The 22,739-nt window shown below is 41.1% G+C and overlaps 1 protein-coding gene across 1 annotated transcript in view; it reads right to left on the bottom strand.

The window, feature by feature from the left end:
* The window catches only part of grin2bb (glutamate receptor, ionotropic, N-methyl D-aspartate 2B, genome duplicate b), a 65,059-nt gene that overhangs the window by 33,906 nt on the left and 8,414 nt on the right, over nt 1–22,739 (bottom strand). The window contains exons 2-3 of the mRNA XM_070915400.1: nt 2,820–2,963; nt 935–1,205 (exon numbers count right to left, since the gene is read on the bottom strand). Of these exons, the coding sequence (XP_070771501.1) occupies nt 935–1,205; nt 2,820–2,963 (415 nt within the window). The remainder of the gene's footprint in view (nt 1–934; nt 1,206–2,819; nt 2,964–22,739) is intronic.

Here is a 22,739-nt window from a genome sequence, read left to right as displayed (position 1 = left end):
AATCAGCACCCTCTTTTCCTCATATTTAAAATCTGTAAACGTCACTGTGTGAAACTCTTTGGGATCACTTTTATGTAAAGTAACCTCACGTTGGGGATTGCTGTGGCTCTAAAAAAATGAATTGACAGCCCACTGTGATTGAGTGTATCTAACTGATAGCAGAAACACAGAATTTTATAATAACATTAAGTGCCTTTACGAGAGAAAGGAGAGTAGGGAGACGCAGAATCAAGTGCAACAAAGGTCCCCGACTGGAGTTGAACTGGGCTTGATGAGGTTTGTGCTCAGCACAGGGGCACCCCGACAATCATAAACTATTAAGATGTAAATCTGCGACTACTGTGAAGAAACGAGAGAAGCCCTGGCCGCATCTGCATTATATTTTATGCCCTGGGTTGGAAGTTGAAGGGAATTGTCTGGATTTCTTTACAGTTAAAAAGAAGATGCTTGATGACACAAAGCAGTAAGAGGACAACGAAACTGCACCTACCTAAAAGCTATACTGTATACAGTAACCGAGCGAGAGAGAGAGAGAGAGAGAGAGAGAGAGAGAGAGAGAGAGAGAGTAAAAGCGAGAGTTTTTTTGGTTTTATTTGTTTACGCTATGATTAGAAACAAAGCATCATAATTAATTTGGTAATGGTGACTTCATGTTTAAAATTTCACATGGCACTTAATTAGCTTTCTCTGCAAAACCTTAATTAGCTGGATTTTTTCAGTCAGCAATGGTACAATACTTTTGAGCTGAGATCTCTATTTAAACCCTGAAATGGTACGACTGATAACATTGTCGTTAATTTACCCACAATTCATAGCAAATTACAGTGGTCCTACTTAAGATAGTCAATAACTGGACTGCTTTGTGCATCGGATATAGATCTGAGCCACAGTCAAAGTCTATCTTTGTGAAACGGGTCCCTGGTTTTGGGTGTACCTGTAGGGAAGACAGAGGGAACGTGGTCTGCATCTCCAGCCACCAGCGAGGGCACGATCCAGGTGAAGCCATAACCTGTGAGGCCCACAGAATGGGCCACCTCGAAGATAGTGGTAGCCTCCTCCTTTGTGCAGTAAAGCAGAATAACAGGACTCTGCAGTTTCTTCAGCTGATTCTGGATCTTGGAGTCTCCGTCATCCACTGACATGTCCAGTAGGAGGACTTCTTCCAGCTCCCAGCCCACAAAGCTGTTGTCTATGGTACTGCGGACCTACATGGGAAAGGGAGGTGTGATTTTAAAAAGTGTAGGCTGTGCAGTGGAGTTGTTAAGAAGAGATACTGGAACAAAATTGACTGAGATGTCTCCTCCTCCAGCTCCCAGATTGCAGAACTGTTCTGTCTTTACACGTCTCTTGGGAGAAAGACGCAGTGGTTGATTTTTTTAAATGTAACAAGAGATTAGGTAATCTCTTTTCTCAAATCTTAAGGCCACATCCTCACACGCACAGAGGAAAGTCTCATGGAGATAGTGCCTATTGTATTTTTCTATGGGAACTTGTAATCCCAGATCACAACACCACGGGGTTAATAGATTATGTGCAGCAAGATGTTTTAGGATTGTGGATTACTAACTTGTATATGGCATTTAGATGAAAGAAACAATTCTGTTTTGAGCTTTTCCTTAAGGGAATCAATGGAAAAGGGAAGTTCAAGTTGAACAACAGGCAGAACAAAGCATTTTGTGTGTAGTATATCCCATGAAAACACTAATTTTCTTCTGTATTGAAAGAAAAAAAGAAACCTTGAACCTTATATGTATGCTTGACATTTGCTTGAGAGAGGACAGCAGGATAGAATGAGATTTATGATGCTGATATAAATACAGTAGAGACAGTAAACTATACCAGTTAATAATAGACTCTATGCATTATAAACATTCAACATAGAGCTAATTTGACTAGCATGAAATGGAGTATGGGCACTAAATATCCTCATTCAAAGTCTCCACTTAGATGATTAATATGTTTTTCTTTTAAACCAGATTGTTACTCTAACTTTGTTCAAAGGAAAGACGATGCCATTTCTGCAACATTAAGTAATATGATTAGCTGACTTTCAATAACTTTTTATTCTTTTCAGATGTTTGTCTGATGTTCAAAGTTATTCAGGATCTCATACCATCCCCTTTAAAGAGTTCTCAGCCCAGGAGATAAGGAGGCTGTAGCCACACTGAGTGGCTGCATTCAAAAAAAGCAGCCACTCGGCCAATCTGCCTTTTCCATTAAAGCAATCAGAAAATGGAACTCGCCCACTTATATCAGACGCTGCCAAAACGTATCATTTGTTTGAAATGATGTCTTAAACTCAGACAATCATGTCCTCATTGTTAGGATGTTATGATCATTTCATCAATTGTACATAGTCGTAGCTAAATAAACAATAAAAATAAATAAAAAAGATAAGACACACATCTTATCAAAGGATTTGAAAACAATGTGAGAAGGCCTCTTGTAATGGGTCCCCAAAAGACAAAAGTAATAATACCTAATGTGCTGGGGACCCAGAGCGAAAGAGAATCTCTCATTTGAAGCCATGGTTGAAAAAGTTTACGGCCATTAGCTGTAGATGCAATAAGTACGCTCCTGCTGCTTCTGGAGTCAGTTTTTATCAAACAAATACACTTATCTTAGCAGATAATATCCTTCGTAATTTTCGGCCTCAACTTATTGCCAAGTGGTATATCATGTATAAAGATTGTGCATTTGCCTCGGTGATAATGTACCAGATAAGTGCCATCTACTGCTATATGTCCATATATACTGTATACAGTACATACTGTGTAGTACATGTCTTCATCAAAGTGTCTGTATATGTGTTTATTTACCTTGTTGACAAAGTCCTGGTAACCAGGGTAGTACGTGGTGACTACGGAGAAGATGTACCAGTCATACTCCTCCATGATGTTCAACATGACGGAGGCCTGCTGCTCGATGGACGGACCAAACTGGAAAAACATGGAGTGGTCGTCCTGGAAACCAGAGACACGGAGCCAATCAGCAAACAAGGTCATGAGTCATACAGCATGAGAGAGAACTGGAAGGTAGGGCACAGATGATTATGGAGCGTGTCCAGCTACTGCTAGCCTCAGCCTCAAATATAGTCCTGTTTATAGCCTGGAGCTGTGCATTCTCTGTTTATGCTCCATAATATGCAACAATATGACATATTTTTCTAGTTCGTCTACTGTATTTATGTTTTAATCAGAGACTTTTATGTCCGTGCAATGTCAAAAAAGGTTTTGCCAATAGTTATGAATATTCAAACACAGCCAAGGTGACTCATTCTTTATCAAGGAGCCCTATCAAAGCCATTTTAGCTCATTTAGTATGCTGCAGAGAGCACAACAGGTAAGATGGCCACCTGGTTCAATGATATTTAATGTAGGTTACAGACAGCTCTGTCAAAACATATTTCTCCAAGGAAAGAGGAGGATGAGACAAAGTAAGAAGAGCTCCTGGAGCTCCAGGAGCCTGATGTCTGGTGCCATGGATTGGTCAAGGTCAGTCACCCATGTAAAACCACCAAGCAACTCATCGGGACACAGAAGTCAAGATGGATTATTCACGAATGTTGGTGACCGGAGGCGACGCGGCAGAGGGGCTGTAACGAGAACAGCATCATGTCAGGGGTCCTCTTGTGTGTGCAGAGTGAAATATGCTGTTGAAAGGTGACTGAGATGACTGGAGGTGGTGGGTCACGGTTAAACACTGGCTGCTGTTTAACGGTTTCATAGTCTCAAGAAATGTTTAGATTAAAGAAATAGTTCCACATTGAGGGAAATACAAAAAGAGTCAAATGAGAAGGTTGACACCACTCTCATGTTTCTGTTTTAAATACAGAGCTGCAGGACCTGGTTAGCTTAGCTTAGCAAAAAGACTGGAAACGGGCAAGCAGCTAGCCTAGCTCTGTCCAAAGTGAGGAGTCTACAGCCATGCTAGCGTCTCTGTGAGGCTGTAAATAGACACAGCAGTTCTTTGAGCTAAAGTTATTTCAATTCATCCTGGAAGGGAACATAAATGCGTGTCCCTAATTTCATGGCAATCCAATCCATCCAAAAGTTGCTAAGACACTTCACTCAAAAGCACAATTGTGAACCTCATGGTGGCGCTAGAGGAAAGTCAAGGGATCACCAAAGTTATTAGGATTCATCCTCTTGGCGCTATGACTGTGCACACAATTTAATAGCAATCCATCCAATAGTTGTTGAGATATTTCAGTCTGAACCAAAGTAGTGGACGACAGACCAACATTGCCATCACTAGAGCCACGCCACTAACATCATTAGAAATACACCTAATAACGCCTCTAAAGCTTACCTATTTAAACTAAGCACAAAGTCTGCCCAGCACAGAAGTGGCATAGGGCTGTGAAATCACAAATTATCAACAAACAAACAAGATACTACATCTTAATTAGTGAGCTTTAGAGGTGCTTTGGAGAGAGCCAGGCTAGCTGTTTTCCCCTGCCCCCAGTCTTAATGCTAAGCTAGGCTAACAGCGCATTACTTAATGCACAGACATGACAGTGGTATCAATCTTCTCATCTATCTCTCCATTACCTTTGCTGTGTACTTACTCTGCAGTTCAGATAATGATTATTGAGGACTACAGTATATGCTTTTTAATCAAATGTCTCTCCCTCACTTCACTTGCATTGAACTTTAATGTTCAATTAAAAGCTTAATTAAGAAAATTCACTCGCCAGTGGTTATTTATACGTGCCCCCAAGAACAACTTACACTTGCATGCACTACTACACTCCGTGTATGTGCGATTTAATGTTCATATGCATTCATACACATACATGAACTACGTGTATCCATCCACGTGTGCAATCGGTCATACATGTTAGTCATGCAGGAGGCTGAGCAATCATTGATTTAGGTGCGCTACCTCCACTCTACATCAAAGCGCATCGCCCCCTTCCTCCACTTTTTTTACCCACAGGGACAGAAATGATCTGTTACCTACTTTTCACGGTAATGAGGTAATAACACCGCAGTGTCAAGTGATGGTGGAGGGATTGGCAGTGGTGGAAATGAGGGGGGAAGGAGAGTGTGTGTGTGTGTGTGTGTGCACAAGCTGAAACCTGATGTTTTACCTACATTGACAGTACTATAATACTCTCCGCTGTGTTCGGGAAGGTAATGAAGGCGTCTCACGCATGAACGACAGCTAATGCACCATCCACCCCTAACCTCACACTTTCCATCAAACTGCATCATAGTTTGAGCATTTCAGCTTCAACATGCTGAGTGAATGAATTGTATAGATGAGCGCTACATGTCATTTACCCTAACGCTATCATTCCATCTGTGGATCCAGTCATTTCCTTTAACCACGTTCACTATCTGCTCGTCCATCTGTTCACCACACAGACACCTCCTCCTGTCTTCAAAGGATGAAGCTGGTGATATTCTTTATTTTTCTTATTGTCAACAAATCCCATGAAAAGACCAAAACCAATAATGAGTTGATCCTGCTAACATGTACTGTCTGTGTAGCCAAATCTGATATAGTTCATTCCTCTGTGTGACAGTTTGTTGTCAGAAAACTATTAAAAATACATCAGTGAGCCTAACTGTCGCACTGGGTGCACATGATCCTTCTTTATGATGAATGTGGCCACTGTAGTTTATTTTGAGTCAATTCCACATACGCCGTCCTGCTGCTATTTACTCCTGATTGCGTGACGTTTGCTAAAAACTAGCGTCCAGCTGTTTTGGAAAATTACTGAACCTTTTATTAAAACTGAATTAAATATTTAAGACCAGTTTTTAAAGACTTGCGTCTTCAGTAGGAACAAGTGAGCTTTAGGATGGGTGCAACAAGCGAGGTTAATCGAAAAGAATGGACAGGTGGACTATGAGGCATTGTTGGTTTTGGGCTTTTCATTGGATTTGTTGAAAGTATGATAAATATAGAATAAAGCCAGTCTTAAAAGACAAAACATATTTTCTCACTTACCTCTAGTGGTATCTCACCATTCAGTTGTGGTTTTATTTGCCACGATTTTGAGATTTTTCTGAGTTTCTGCTTCCACTCCACTGTACAATGACATTTATTTAAAATACATATTTCATACTTTGGGGTTTTTTTTCAATGTGAGGAAGTTCACATTCTACATTCAACATGTGGAGGTTATTTTATAAGGCATTTCCAGTTTTCCTGGATTCAAAAAGTTTAAATTTGACTACTTTATGCATTTATTTATGCATTTAGCATTTCTCCACCATCTTTGTGTTCCTGGCAGTGAAGAACTGACTCTAATACAACATTTAGACCTTTATGTATAATTGAGAAGTTAATTGAATAAATAAAATGTCCAAGTACTAAAAAAAAAAACAAGTCAGAGGGAGGTTTGGTGCATGTCAGGACGACTCATGACTTCAGTATTTCTAAAATCCTGGCCACTTCTGCAGAAAGTAGTTTCTATGAAAACTGTTCATTATCCAGACTAACCGGGACATTGAATTTGGAAAGACACGTTAATGATGAATTATTTACATGCCATTTTTCAATGCTTTCAGTACTACAACTGAAATTCCACAACTCCATTGTATTTTGGTTGGCAGCAGAAATCTCAGAGACAAATATCTGAAAAACAGCCAGATACCACTAGAGGTAATTGAGTAAATATATTTTTATTTATTCGGCTGAACTGACTTTCCTCAGCTCGACTTTATACATTTTCTCTCTTGTCGAGAGTCAGTCTTGGCAGATACCACTTCTGTCTTTTCCATCACTGAGTTACTGTTACTGCTGTTCTGGATCTTGCTTTTTTCATTTCCTCTCACTTACTTACTCACTCGGTATCCATTTCTCCTTCAACCCCCTAAACTCCCTCTTTGTCTCGTTATCGCTCTCTCCTGATTCTTTCTTTCTAAAAGTGGGCTCAGAGAGGTGTAATCACTTGTGAGACCAAAACCTGCCATTCAGAGGGATCGCAAGGGCACTACTTACTTCATTCTCTCCTTCTTAGATTACAGCTAATCATCATCTCATTCTACTTTCTCTTTCATATCCTAATCACCTCTATTTTATTTCTATCCTTTATTCACATGGCATTAGTGTCAGGCTTTTTTCTCCCTCTCTTTCTCTTGACCCTATCTTTTTCCTCTCTCTCTACTCTGTTTTTACATAATGTCCTGCAGCTCCATTAGTTCATATTACAGAGGTGTGAAGTGTCCTGTGGGGCAGGCCGCAGTCTGTGTGGGTCATTACCGGAGCCGCTCGCCTCCATGCCAGCTTGCTTTTCCTGCCTGTCGTTTCACATCATACACAGCTCAACCATGAGCCCTAGAAAGAGGTTTGTCACCTAATTTTCAAGCTCTGTTTTTGTGTCTCCTTTCTATAAGTTGCAAGTTGCTGTCTGCGAGGTGGTTTACAGTTTGTAATTTGTGCTGTCAGATTTGGTTAGACAGTGTTGAAAGTGATGGATTGCATGGGCACCAGCGTGTCTCTCTAGTTGTGATACAAAGGACTTCTTAAAAATAAATCACAACAAAAGCTAGATGTGTTGAAGATGCCTTTTACAATTCAAATATTTTTGGTGTAAGGTATTTAAGATTATGTCTGGGACTTAACTCACATGGATAAAAGCAGACTGTCAAGCTATTATCTTATAATATAATCTTTACAAAGTTGCGCAACTTGAATATATTTGTGTTAACTGACTGTTCACTAAGCCCCGCCCTCCTTAGTTACTGTTGCTACCCTGTGAAAAACACGCTAGCACGGCACATATGCAATTTACAATAATAGTGGCAGATTTCACACTCGAAATTCTTAGTAATGTAGTAAATATCAAGTCCTTCATATCAGACAGAAGTAGACCAAAGCACTTCTCATTTTTAATCTGCGACTGGCTGAAATTACAACTATCTCTCTAGCTAACTAGCTAATTAAGCTAATTAACGTTAGCTCCATAACAAGGTTGAAAATGCCATCTCCAGCTGACCTTTTAATGTTTCAAGCTGACTCGTTTTAAGACATGAATCTTTTGAAAGGGTCTTAATTATGCACTACATACATGATATCATGCTACCGTGCTAAGAAAGTGTAAAGAGGGTAAAGCTGCATGTCCCGGGCAAAAAGGGATGTTGATGAGCCATATAGAAGACTTGAAATAAAGCAGCATTGTTCTTGTGTTGCAGATAGAGCCTAGTTAGTATGATAAGAAAAAATGTCAGATCACAGTTATTTAGTTCTAACATTACCCTGTTTTGCTGCTAAGCTTACATATTTCTGCATGTTTTCAAACAGAATGTTTTCACTCTTACAAGAGAAAAACCTTTGTGATGAGGACTAATGATGTGCTTGGCCAACGTAACTCTATCTGAGGTAATGTTGGCTGGGGTTGCTGGAGTGTCGACCTTGTGTTAAAGATGTGGTTATGTTTGGTACCTGTCAAACTCATTTAATCAATAAAGCATGTAGGCCTGTATCTCAGAATTAATAGGGGAATTGGTCGGGTTGCTTTTCCCCTCTTTTCTGCTTTTTGCTTTATTATGTTTATCATGCTAAGATGACAGAGTACAGGTAAATTCAGTACAGGTAAAGAGTTATATGTTGAGCATTTTAATTTTAAAAAATCATGTAAATTTATGACAAAGGTTTAAAAGAGAGTCTCATATCCACTGATGTGGCAGGTCAGGACCACTTAATGTATTACTGTCCGTTTAGTCTTTGTTTCTTCATAGCATTAATCACACATTCCCTGTTGCATCTTTTTTCTTTTTCTTGTTTCTCTCTCATCCTGAGTCACATCAAACACTCCTTTGGTGCTTCAGCCTCAGCACAGGAATCTCAAAATAGTCTAGGTGTAGTGGCACTGACTCTGCAACAGTTCGATGTGTGAATTAAGCCCCCCCAAAAAAGGCTGGTAGAGGAGTGAATCACTTGGGAGGCTTTATTCAACCTTTGTGCAGATATGGCACCAGAGAGCTAGCTTAGTAACACAAACCTCTGTGTCTCATTCCTGCTCCCTGAGGTACTGTAGTGCTGCCTAACATGTGAGAATAACCTCCAGTTAAGACGGTGACTCCACACTCTCAATGAACTCACTGGAGGCCCAGCGGATGGTGGAAATACACAGCATGTTAATGTACACACTCGTCTGTGTAAATAAAACACAAAGTTTTCTATTTTTTCACAGATTGATCTGCACAGTGCTGACGTCTCTCCCCCTCAGTGTCATATTTAAATGAAACACGTCTGCCAGTGAAGCATCAGGGGCTGCTGCATGATTTAAACCCATTAAGACAGTGAGCGTTGGGTGCGTTTGATTTCACTCAGATTGTTACGGACACTTCTTTGGATTCGTAGTCGGCGCTGAGCCTGCCTCTGCGGCTGCAGCTGCTGCGTCAGTGTGCAGTACTGTACGAGAGCTGAGGGGAGCGAGCCGCAAGCAGGAGGGCTGAAAGGATTTGGCAACTCATCTCCATGTCATGCCAATGAAAGCCTGTCTCCAATTAGATTTGCAGAGGAAGAGCGACATATCGGCCCACTGCTCAACAAGCCCTGGTGGGAGAGGATTGGAGGGTAGAGAGACGAAGAGAGAGGCAGACAAAGAAGAGGGGGGGGGGGGCAGTTAAGGCTGAGAGAGATAGAGAAGAGTCTCGCTTGAGAAAACAGGCAAAACCCTTAGAACTCAGAGGCAGGGGCTCATAAACACACACACACACACACACACACACATATATAAAAACACACACAACAGTGGCAGTGTACACATCGTTCCCTCCAACACTCAGCTTTTTCCACTTCATCACACTCGTCTTTCTCCACCTTTCATCTTCCTCCCTCTGTCTATCTCTCCTCCTCACAGTCTGAGCGCCGCCGCTGCTGTCAATCCTCCTCAGTTTGAGCCCAACGTGCTTCATCATCACATTTCCAATCAAACACACACAGTGTGTTAATTAATCTCATATTCGGCTGTTTAATTATCAATGACCCTGTTGCGGCGTCTCTTTCCCGGCTTCATTCAGCACACTTTATTTTAAACATCCCATAATGCTCTGATTGAATTACTCTTGCTATTTTTGTCGAGGAAATGATTTCAGAAGCGCTGAAATATGATTCACTCCCACAGCAGCCAGTGGAGCGATGATGATGATGATGGCAGCGCGTTCTATACAGGACCATCTTCTGGATACAAGGCTGCTTTTGATAACATGAAACATGGTGAGCAACAACACAGACAGAAATATAATGTATTAACTCATAATCACTGGGGATTGTTTTTAAAAGTCTGATTCTGCTGATTAAGTGCTGCTGATGTGTAAAATTGATATCTTATTTGTTCACTATAATTCATTCGTATATCATTTGCTCATTTTGTGATGTGTGTAAACATAATTGATGAATTCAACCTAGCAATAAACACATTTAGTCAATGGTTTGCCTCTTGTAATGTAATTGTAGCTGATGTTCTTAGTTTTGTGTTTCATTAGTGCAGCTTGAATAATTCTGATACGTTACGGTCAAAATAAAGAAGCAGCATTTAGATGTGAGAGAGGAAGGAAATTCTGTAAATAATTGTGCTTTTTCCAGTAATTTAGTAATTTCATCCAAATCTCTCTTTTGTTTCAGCGATAAATCAACATTGCCACTGGGGGTGACCTTCACAAACAAGCTGTGTTGTGAAGCGTGAATGCCTTTGATGCATTTAACAGTGTGTACTTACTTCCAAACAGTTTGTGTACCTTTGCAGAAGAACCAGAGGCCACTTGGCAGCAACAACATGCAAGAAAACAAGACAATGGTCCAGGCGGACGCCCCAGGACACAACCTGCACCTCTCTGTAGGATTCAACAGAGGCCACATGACACAGAGATTTCTAGGACTGACTACACACACACACACACACACACACACACACACACACACAGGAACTACACAAAATCAAAGAGCAAATGCTTGTACAGAGATGTTTATGAAAAGCAGAATATATTCACACAGATTTTATAATTTCAAATTTACAAATATGATGAAACGCAGTCGGAGCTGGCAAACATTCATTCATACACACACACACACACACACACGCACACACAAATATATATCTCCAGAGGGGAAACAAGATTTGAAACAAGCTTCTACCAGTTTGCACAACAAAAATAGCGCTCTACAGTTCCAGCAGAGATCTGACTCTGATTCTAAAAGTGAGCGCGGGAAGATTAGGCACAAATTATTATTAAAATATAAAAATATTATTAATATCAAAATGTTTTCTAAAATCATTTCTAGTGCCCTGCCCTTTCCACATAGCCATTTCAGCCAGGTACTGTAGGTTCAGCAAAATATGTGGGCTAAAAATACCCAGAAAAGCATCAAATTCTAAAGTTTTTTTTATAGAAACAGATCTGAACTGCAGGAGATTTTCATTTCATTTAAAGCTTTATTTACAACAATGGTCTGGAAAGTGTATCAAGACATATATGTATAATTATATGTTGATTCTCGCAGTAGTGACTGGAAGGCAGCTTTTACTCGCTTCCTCCCCACCTGGTGAGTAAAGCTCACAAATCAAATCATGCAAATCATGTCCTACTCACTACACCAGTTCCCTGCAGAAAGCTGTTATTGGTAAAAAAAAAAAACCCCCAGCATATTTCTGCCCGACAATGCTGACTGCCATCAGCATGTTTGCACATTTGGTTGTATGACTATATGCTAATGATAGAAGATGTGTGCCTAATCAAAGTGGGAGATAACACATGTTTTGTTTTTTGTTTTCCCTGTTAGCAGCAAAGCTAACAGGGATGGTGTTGGTGTCCGTCTGACACTTTGGAGCACAGATGAAACGCCTTGACATTTGGTATGGATGTTCATATTACCCCACAATGGTTTGAGTGACCCACCTCACCTTTCAACCAGCACTTACGTCAAACCTCTCCTTGATCTACACTTTGGTCTTTCTTAGGTATTTCAAAAAGTAATGGCTTGGATTTCCATTAAATGTACTGTAAAGGTTCATTGTCATCTCACAGCTTGAGTTGTGGAGACTCTCTGACCTTTCCTCTCAAACCCCCATCAGACCAAATTTCTGCTGGGAAAACTGCCAGTAAATTTACTGAGAATATTCATGCTTCTTACAGGATGAACACTTACCCACTCTTTGCTATAGGTCCACAATCAACACACAAAGTACATTTTGCATACAATGTATTTGTGAAGTCTAATAGGCAGATAGCATAAACCAGTTTGATTTTAATCTCCTCTATTGCTAATGGGAGGGAAGATGTAGTTCAGCACACGTTCCTACACTCTGTGATGCACTGCAGTAAATACTGCCACCTCGAGCAGGTCTTCTCTTATTTAAATGTAATAAATCATTTTCAGTGAACCAGTTACAGTATCTATTTCCCACAATGTATCTGACGGCTAGCGACTAAGCCACATGTTCACAAGCTGTCTAGATGAGTCAACTTTATCCTGATTCATCGAGTTGATATGACACTTAGTAACAATGACATCATCTGCAAATCTCATACCAAGTAGGGAGACATAGGCTCAATCGCTGGCTGAGGAAATGAACAAGGCAGAGAGCCACATGGCTTATACTTGGCTAAGCGAGCAGTGTTAGCCCACTGCTGACAGACTCGGAGGAGGCGGCTGCATTCAGTCGTCACTCAGGGAATAAAAGTCCCTTGTGTTGCACTCTATTTGAAGGTTTTACGTTCATACTAAACTTCAAATTGTCACTTTAAAAGCCAATTATTCAATTAATGCGTTCAATACTCTCATTTATTTACTCCCCATTATGAAATGCAAATATGCCTGGAGGCCTGCTGGAGCACTGACAGTGACACCCGTACTGTACCTCTGTTTAATCAGATTGAATACAATTGAAAAGGGACACGTGACAAACAGCTCTCCTACACTACCAGAAGCAGAGACTTTTAATGCCTTATATGATTAGCTATAGATATTCAGTATCTAACAGTATTAACTTTAAGATACATGCATATTGACCTGCAACTATTTTCATTATCAATTCATTTGTTGATCCTTTTCACAATTAATCATTTGTTCTCTGTAAGAAAAAATAGTGAAAATCATCCATCACAATTTCGCAGAGCCCAAGGTGACATGTTCACATGTCCTGTTATGTCTGAGCAACAGTCCAAAAGCCCAAAATATTCAATTTACTATCATAGAAGACAAAGGAAAGCAGATGATAGTCACATTTGAGAAGCTGGAACTAGAGAACGACAAACGATAAATTGAATATCAAAACTGACTCAGATTTGTTTTCTGTTGATCCACTAACCGATTAACTAATTGACTAATTGTTTAAACTCTACAGACATATATTTTAGATATTGCACATTAGCATGACGTTGTTTTTTTTTTTCAATATGATTCCTTCTCTTACTGTAAGCCAGATGTGATGAAGCCACAGCTGGCGCTCTAACATCAGAATCCATTAAAACACCAGAGGGTTTCTATTATCTTCCCTAAAAGACTCCATCATGTCTTCAATTCTGCACCACTAGCTACTGAAACATAATCATCAACTGAATGTCTAATCAGAACAAATTAATCTCGTCGTCTCACAGACACATTCACTCTCATACAAACACACACACACGCACACGCGCACGCACACATACACCCACAGGCATGCAATGCCCAGCAAACCCACACACACATAAAGACTCCTCTGAAAGCACAAGAAACTAGTGTTTGCCTCAAGCTTTCTCCACCACTCCATCGCTATGGTCACTGTGTGCACCACAAGGAAGATACAATTAATTGTCTGATTCAATCTCCCACTGTTACATCTGAGGCTCCGGCAGCACTCACATCATGTCAGTCAAGCCCAAAGCCTTGTCCTAACACAGAGTGGCAGAGATGGAGATGGAGAACAGATGAAATCAAGTCCGCAGAGCGACTGGTAAGAAACCGATGTGAAACAGTTCAAAGTAATGAAACGAACAGAAGAACAGAAGAAAAATTTAAACCTATTAGCTGCACACAAAAAATCACTGCGTAAAAAAACTAACACAAGGAAACTTGTCAGAAACAGCAAGCCTAGTAAGACCATGAGGGGAGGAGGTGGGTAGAGAGGAAGTCAATTTAGCACCACCTTTGGCCCTGCAAGTTAATGGAAAGCTCCGTCACGAGGAGTTGATTAAGCTCGTTAGCACAGCGGAGAACGCAGGTAATTAATCACTGACACATGGGAGCTCCGCGTGCTGAATGGGCCAGATCCCACCAGTCCAAAACGAGCCAGAGACCCAATTAGACCTGACCCCGGGTGCCACATGACCTGGCTAACCAACTGGTGTGCTAGCATCTGCATGTGTGTTTGTGTGCCTGTGTGTGTGTGTGTGTGTGTGTGTGTGTGTGTGTGTGTGTGTGTGTGTGTGTGTGTGTGTGTGTGAGAGAGAGAGAGAGACTGAATATTGATAAAACCTTGTTTTGCTTTCAGATAAATCCTTAAAGTAAACAGAGCTGCATTTTCTGTTGATTTTATACTTGGTTCAATTACTTTAACCTGTTTTTCACCCTCATAGGCTTTCTGAGCAGCAGAGGTTGAGATATCCTGACAGTCCCTAACACCAGAAACATCCTACATTTCCCATAATGCACATCTTTGTAATGCATCATGGTAATTTAACTGGTAACTGAACTTTGTGTGTAAAATCTGTGAAATGCCCCTTTAATTTGATGCCACGACTCTTCATATGATGAGCACACAAGTTGTTATTGTTTACTGGAATAACTTGCTGGGACACTTACTGGAACTGAGCCATCGTTAATGTTATTAGTTGCACCTGTGCTTTTCCTGTAATGATGAGTCAAAATGTCTGCAATGAAAAATGAACTCGTATTCTCTCATTTGCTCTCTCTGCACTCGCACATCGAAGGTGAGGTCTTCACAATGACCGGGCTCCAGTCAAACACATCTAAACTACTCGAGTGAACAGTTTGGATAACAGTTACTCCCACGAGGAATCACAGGAGTGAGTTAGCCTGCATGAAGCGCACACACACAAAATCCCTGTCTTATAACTGCAGGTCCTGTGTAATTATTATGGATGGGTTCAGGTTTTAGTTCTGGTTCCTAAGTTGGTAAAATATGGACTGTGAACTATCTAACAAATCCTTCATTCACTATCTCTCTGAGTCTCTTTTGCCTCTTTCTGACACTACAGAAAAAACAAACTGGTGACATATACAAACACATGCTCACTCAGCGACAGAGTTGTTAACAAGACAGACTGACTGAACATGAAGGACCGTTTCAAAGTGTTGATACACTTTCCCAAAGTCAACTGCAATGTTTGCGGTAGGGTACTAACAGGAAGTATTTTGTTTTACTGACAGTATCTTAACAGCAAATAAAAAAGTATTTATTCTAAAACTTGTGGGTGCAGTGACATGACTCTGATGTTGTACTGATGGCATAAGAGCTGTGGAAATGTACATTATCCTGAATTTGTCACGACAACAGGTGAACACGAAGGAAGTGTTGAGTTTACATTGACAGCAAACAGCATCAGCAAGTTAAAACCGGGGCAGATCAGAAAACTGGGACGCTTCTAACTAAAACTATGATAGAATATACTCCACTGTTTCAAATAAAGGTCTGCTTCTCTCTGCCTTCCAGACGAATGACGGCCACTGTTTGAGAAATTACGGTACATGTAATAAGACATTAGTGTTGTGCTGTGACCCCGAGTTGCGATCACTGATGAAAATTTGAAATAAAAATGATGATGACGTATCAAATGCTCTCCACTGCAGTGTATTACTTGCACGTTCCTTGGCTGATCTACAGGTGTAAGAGCTTTAGTCAGCCTTTAACCGTGTCAAAACGCACGTTTGCCCTCTCCCTCCCTCTGCATCTCCCTCCCTCTTCCGTCTATCTTCCCTGTATCCATACGCCCTGCCTTTTCAATCCTGCTTTCCTCTCTAACAAGCACACGGGTGAGAGTGCAGGCTGGAGTCAAGCGCAGCGTGCAATGAGAGACATGCGGTTCAAAACCTTGTCATGACGCGCTTTTCTTCGACGCGTCTTGACTTCGTTTCCCTTTCTGTGTCTCCTCGCCCCCTCCACTTCCCCTGAAGCACTGCTCTCATTCGTCCTCGACTTTTAGACATTCATCAGCAGCTGGGGAACGCGGGTGATTTCCTCCACGTTCTCATCCTCACCCCAATAACTCCATTCTCTTCTGTCTCCATCTGTGTTTCTCTCAATCTGTTGCTCTTTTTCTGAAACTCTCCATCTCTGTATGCGTGTATCTCCCCTCTCTCTTCCCTTTATCGCGCGTGCAGAAAAAATCAGATAGGCTGGATAAGTGTGGCAGCGTGGTTACACAGATACCAGAGGCTTCAGAGAGAGCAAAAATCAATCACTTTTCCCCTTCCCTTTCATCAGCTATCTCTGTTCCTCTCTGTCTTTGTAGCCCTCCCTTCCTCCTTCAATCTTCCCGCTCTTCTGTTCGAGGCATCGTCCTCGTCATCATTATCTTTTGAATGTCATTCAACATTTCCTTCCTATTTCAATATGTTGCTTTTGATTAAAAACCAAGTCCGCTCACCCTCCAAAAAAGATGCCCTCCCTCCTCATTTTCTTTTCTTTTTTCTTGGAGAGCGCAGATGCAAATCCATCTTCCCTCCATTTGTGGTGCACGTCTTCTTTAACAGTGCAAGACTTTTTGACTGACAGCAGCTGGCCTGTCAAAGTCGGGGGAAGTCAGGAAAAAGAGGACTAGGAAGCGAAGAGTGAAGGAGAGACACACGGAGAAGGGAGGAGTGAGGGTTAGAGAAAGACATTTCTAATTCAAAGAGACATGCAGTGTTTCCGTGGCAACTCGGTTTCCATAGAAACGGTCTAGCTAAAGATGCCATTAGTGTGAAAAAAATACCTATACTTACACTCTACTGCACTGTATGCACACAAATATGGGAACATATCCGTTCTTACGCGTAAAGACGGCACTTGCAGTTACTCATATAAGAGAGGACACACGAGCGCATTCCTGCACACACGGTTTTACCTGCTGACACACCTGCGGTCAATTATAACGGCTCAATTACAGGCCACTTATGTTGGTGTAGCTCAGTTATAGGTTTGGACCTTCGGGGAACAGAAGTGACAAATTGTCTTGCTAATATTATTAGCTGTACTCGTAGCTGCAGTGCTGAGTTTTGTTGTGACGTCCCTTCTCAAATTAGTTCCTTCAGATTAGGCTGCAGGGGCAAAATTCTCCATATATAGTTTCATTGACCGTGACAGTCTGCAGGCTGGGACCACCCACTCATCTACACACGCACACACACTACACACACTATATATAACTAACACAAGCTAACTCGGGCTGACAGAAGTGGACTGTATGTAAAGGCCTATTTGTTGTATGTACTTGGGCAAGGAGTGGGGGGGGGGGGTTATGCCAATAAAGAACTGCATGTGCGAGTCATGTGCAGATGTCCGTCTACCATCTCTGCTGTTTTGTGGTGGATGGCTGATGATTCAATATAATGAGGCCTCATCACAACAGAGACAGAGTTATGTCACTGCTTTATCAGAACAAAATGTCTCTGAACACCACCACACCCTCCCCTCAGGCACAATAACATACTATGAAAGGCTGCAACTAACGGTTATTTTCATTACTGATTAATCTGCAGATTGTTTACTCGATTAATCGTTGAATTGTTTTGTCTACAAAATGTCAGAAAATAGTGCAAAATACATGTTAGAATTTCTCACAGTCCAAGATAATGTCTTAAAATGTCTTGTCCAACAAATACTCCAAAACCAAAAGATACTCAGTTTACTATCATGTAAGAAAAGGAAAAGCATCAAATGCAACTGAGAAGCTGGAACCAGAGAATGTTTGCTTAAAAAAATGACTAAAAAGGCCAATTAATTTACTGTTGATTAATTGAATTAATTATATGTACAACACGATGAACCAAAACAAATTTTTCACTGAAACATTACCAAAGCTTAAAAAGCATGAGACATAGTGTTGCTGTCAGCCAAACGGGAGACAAGACGGGATTGTTTAGTTTTGTTTTGTCCTAACCAATAAGTAGCAAGTGATACAAAAATCCCACAGACATAGGTTTCAGTTGGCAGGCAGGTGCTGTGTATTAGAGGTTGCCAGATATAGTAAACATTTTTCACAATAATCAAAGAAATGACTTAATAATTGCCAGTTAGTTTCTCTATTAATCGATTACTTGATCAATCATTTAGTCTATAAAATGTTATATATATATATATATGACAAATTGTCATATATAAGAAAAGCAGCAAATACTCAAATGTGAGAAGCTGAAGCCAGAGAACTTTCTGTATTTTTGCTTGAAAAATGACTGAAACTGATTTGTGCTCCGGTCACATTGCCTAATTGGTGGCGGAGTAACATTTGTTTGTGTTCATTTCATGCAAAAAAAAAGATTTGGTAAATCTGGCTGCTGGCTATTCAGACACAGGAGCAAATGACTTCCACTTAAGGTTGGCTTTTAAATCCAGAAATACTGAGCTTCCCCATCTTCTGAAAAGCAATAAATCAGCTGACTTTAGAGTCTTCTTTGTATGAGACCGTAGCAGGTCACTCATCTTCTGTATCAGTGGCCAACACATTTAAGTTTGTAATCTCCCTCTGATGTTCATCACCAACTGTGCTGTTCAAATATGCAGCAGACATGAGCCGCGATCCGATTGCACAGATCTCCTTCATATTTCCCAGCACTTGATGTAAAGGAGGCCTGGTTTTGCAGAGCTACGGTTCAACTCTGTGTGCTGTGTGTAAGAACAGAGAAAATGAATGTATCACCGGCTGCATAATGCAGTGCAATATTATTTTCAGGTATTGTGTTCACTCAGTCATTGAAGGAGGATGAATCACATTCATATTATTCCCCGTTTACACTTGCATTTCGTCGCAGAGTGTCAAAAATGCAACAAAAAAAAAATGTTAAATGACTTTTCATTTTTTCTTAACTTATACACAAGCAGTGGCTTTGAAGGGTGAGAATGTAAGCTTTGAGCCGGTGCTTGCCGGAGAGCGTTGGCTTACTTTGAAGCAGAACAGAGGAGAGAGAAAAAAAAATGGGAAAGAGAGGGAGATTAGAGAGAAAAGCCGAGAGAGAAAGATGTGATATAAAGATAGAGAGTAAAACAGAGAGGGAGAGACGGTGAGGAATCCACAGACACAGTAAGAAAATTATAAAGACAGGCAGCCCATATACAGTAAAGCTGAACATTTTGACTCTGGCACTCCCCACCAGTGTGTGTTGAATAAACAGCGATAACACTCTGCAGGGGCTAACAGCTGCAGTGTCACATCACCTCTTGCCTTCGCCCTGGTATAATCAGCCTCAGCTAGTGCACACTCATAAGACAAGCAAACCTGACTCTTCACGACTACAGCTCTCTCAAAAGGTGCTGTGTGAGAGATAGATATCAATTAAGATGAAAATAGATATCAGATTTCCTCTTCACACTGTCCTCATAAGTCTCGGTAGTGTTAGAATACCTCTGCAGTAGCTGACACTGACTGTATTTCAGGCTTTCCGAGCACTTGCATTTTCAAATCCCTTGTACTAAATATAGAAAGTAGCCCCCGGCGTTGAGAACCACTGATATTTAGTACATGAGGTATTATGTGGAAGAGGCATTTTATAACTCCATCATTGTCATTGTTTAGCTGTCTCAGCGACAGTTTGGAAACTCAGCTCTCTGCAGAGTGACAGCTTGATGGCTCCAGCGCCCGGCAACTGTGTAACGACGGAGTCCATACGAATGACGGAAGTTACCTTAAACACGCACACACTGTGCGTTTTCCACCTGAGTGGAATTAAGCAAAGCGAGGCTTCAAGTGTACACTCACGGTCGACGGGTGTTGTCGTAAAGCGCAGCGGGAGGCCTGAGTGCTGCGTGGCGCTGAGTGTGGAGAATCAGGCCAAGGCTTATTAGAGAAGAGTGAGTGAACGAGTGCCAGTGAAGGTGCCACTCATTGGGTGTCAATCTCAACCATAGATAAAGACCACTGAGCCGCATGTGTCAGTCCCTGCTACTAGAGAGACTCGCCAGCTGTCACCAACAGAAATGACTTCCCGCTCTTCATCGCTAACACACACACACAAGCCGAGGAATACGAACACATGTGGCCAAGAAAACACGCAGAAACACGCAGCACACATGTTCGTGCTCACAGACACAAGTTGTGTTTTCAGTCCAAAATGTTTTAAGCCAATTTCGAAAGATTTTAACAAATTGAAATGAGAATCAGTGCTTGTTTCCTTTATGGAAATATATTCAAGATGTGACAAGACGACATTATTCAGCAGTAGCTCAGGTGGTGGAGTGGGTTGGTCATTAGTTGTAGGGTTGGTAATTCAATCCCAGACATTTCCTGTCCACACGTCCCATGTCCCACACATGACCACCTGTCCCTGGGCAAGACACTGAACCCCAAATGTCACTTTGGACAAACGCAGCTGCCAAATTGATGCAATGTAATGTATTTGAACAGCTAGCATTTCATTGCTGCCTCTCACCTAAGATGTGTTTTGTTTTGCGACATGCAACAGGGGAACCAACATGGACACTGCAGTTACACACACCCCAATACTTTATATTTATATTCTTTATCTTTAGGATTTTTGGATGCAGTGGGGCTGCATGTAACAATGAGTGGCAGCCTGACATGAGTGCTTTGGAAACAGTAGAAGAAGAGGAGGAAGAAGATGCATATCTGTGTATATATCGGCCAATAAGTAACAATAAATTGCAGTAGAGAAATTCCAAAATGTGTGAGGTAATTTAGAAACACTGCTATTGCATAGATTTTTTAAACTGTATTGAAAATGTGCATAAAAACAGGATGGAAATGTATCCATACGCACCAATATGGACTCATTCTGGAGGTTAACTGGGCTTGTGTTGATATAAGAACTAAACTTCTCTTCTGCACCAAGCTGTGTTTTTCCCCTGCATCCTCCACTGCTCCCCTCTCTCTCTCTCTCTCTCCTTATCTCAGTCCCAACAAACGGAGGCTCACTGATGAATGTAAATGACTGCCCTCCCCAGCTCCATGCAATTAGAACAAACTCAACCTTTCTGCCTGTTTGGGATTAAATACCCACAAGTCAGCCGTCTCTCTCTCGTATTTAAGAGCCCTTCCTCAGCCTGATGCAAAACCATGAAAACCACCACATTATGTGACATTTTTTTTTTCTGCACTGGCTCTTATCTTTGTATCTTTTATCTCTCACTGACTGTTTTTTTTTCTCTCTGTATTCCCCTGACATAAAAAAAGAACACTGCATGATGAAGCTCAAAGGCATGAGCGTATGGTACCAGAGGTCCCTCTAATATGTACAGCTTCAGAATAAAATGAATTTAACATAGCGAGAGTTTGTTTTAAGTTTGAACCCCTAATGACACTGAATGGTGAAAACTGTAGGAGGGTCATCTTGAACTTTTTGAGGCAACAGCACTGCCTTAATCAAATGTGCATGAATATTGTGCTATAAGGGGGGAAATTCATAGCCAAAAGTCCTGTTACTGGTGTGTATCGTGTACTATGTGTTAGCCTTTACTATACTGCTGACTTTCTTTACTGTACAACGATTTTAATATTGAGCACCTTGGCTTCACCAGGTAAATGCTTTATGATATCATAACTGAGACATCTGTCAGCATTAATATGTTCAATCCCACTGGCAACCACTTGATGGTCTGACTTCAAACCAACGCAGACAGCTGCTGTGATTGGCACATAAACAGAATAACACAGAACAGTCCATCACTCAATCTGATCAATGCTTGTTTTTCAAAAGGCCGTGGGAACAAATTCTTTGTCAGTCAGCGATCACAACAAACCCTCTAAACTACACAACAAAATATGCTGTTTGTCATTGCCCTCCAAAACAACACGTTTGAGCGTTTCCTAATCTGACGTCCGTATCGGCAGAACAGTTTCTGTGTGCCTTACAAAAGAAATTACCATTAAATAAATCATTCATATGGCCATTTCTTGCCACTGCTATATTTAAAGCTGCTACAATACATATTTTTACATTAACAATGATGTCAAATAACATACAATGTGAGAGGAGTTGCTCGTAGTGACAAACCCACAGAGAATCATCACCCGGCTCTTCAGTTCAGCTTCCCCTCAAAGCGTTTCAGCTCTCAGTCTCGGCTCTTTTGGTTTTGCAGCTCGCCAACTTTGTTTACAGCAGCAGCAGGTAGCAGTTGTTAGTGGCAAAAGCTCTGATAAACGCTACCTACTCAACACCAAACAGCAGACAGACAAAGTTAGTGACTAGCTGGTGAACATAGTGGAGCAGTTAGAAGCCAGATATTTCCCTCAGGAGTTGGTGGAGACAAAAACGGAGCTAAAAAGAGACGAGTGTTGGATGTCACGTTGCCAGAAACACGACTCAAAATGATTGGCGAATGTATACAAGCAACTGTTTGCTAATGCCTTTGCCATATCAACTTTATGTGGCAATAATATATGTCAGTGTTGTGTTTACAGCTTGGTGCACTGCCTCCAAAAAATCTCATCAAATCAGTTTGGTTATGTTTAGCCACACAGCCAGCTTGGTTAAAGTTAGGGAACGATCATGGTCATGGTTAAAGGAAACCAATGATGACTATGAAACAGGATGTGAAAAGCAAAGTGCTTTGATAACCCAACCATCCACTGTACATATGTAAGCGGCTCTATAACAACGTTGCGCTACTTCTGTCCTGGCATCTA

Source organism: Enoplosus armatus, chromosome 2, assembly GCF_043641665.1.
Source record: "Enoplosus armatus isolate fEnoArm2 chromosome 2, fEnoArm2.hap1, whole genome shotgun sequence".
In the NCBI taxonomy this organism is placed as follows: Eukaryota; Metazoa; Chordata; class Actinopteri; order Centrarchiformes; family Enoplosidae; genus Enoplosus; species Enoplosus armatus.
This window is presented reverse-complemented; position numbering and strand designations above follow the sequence as displayed.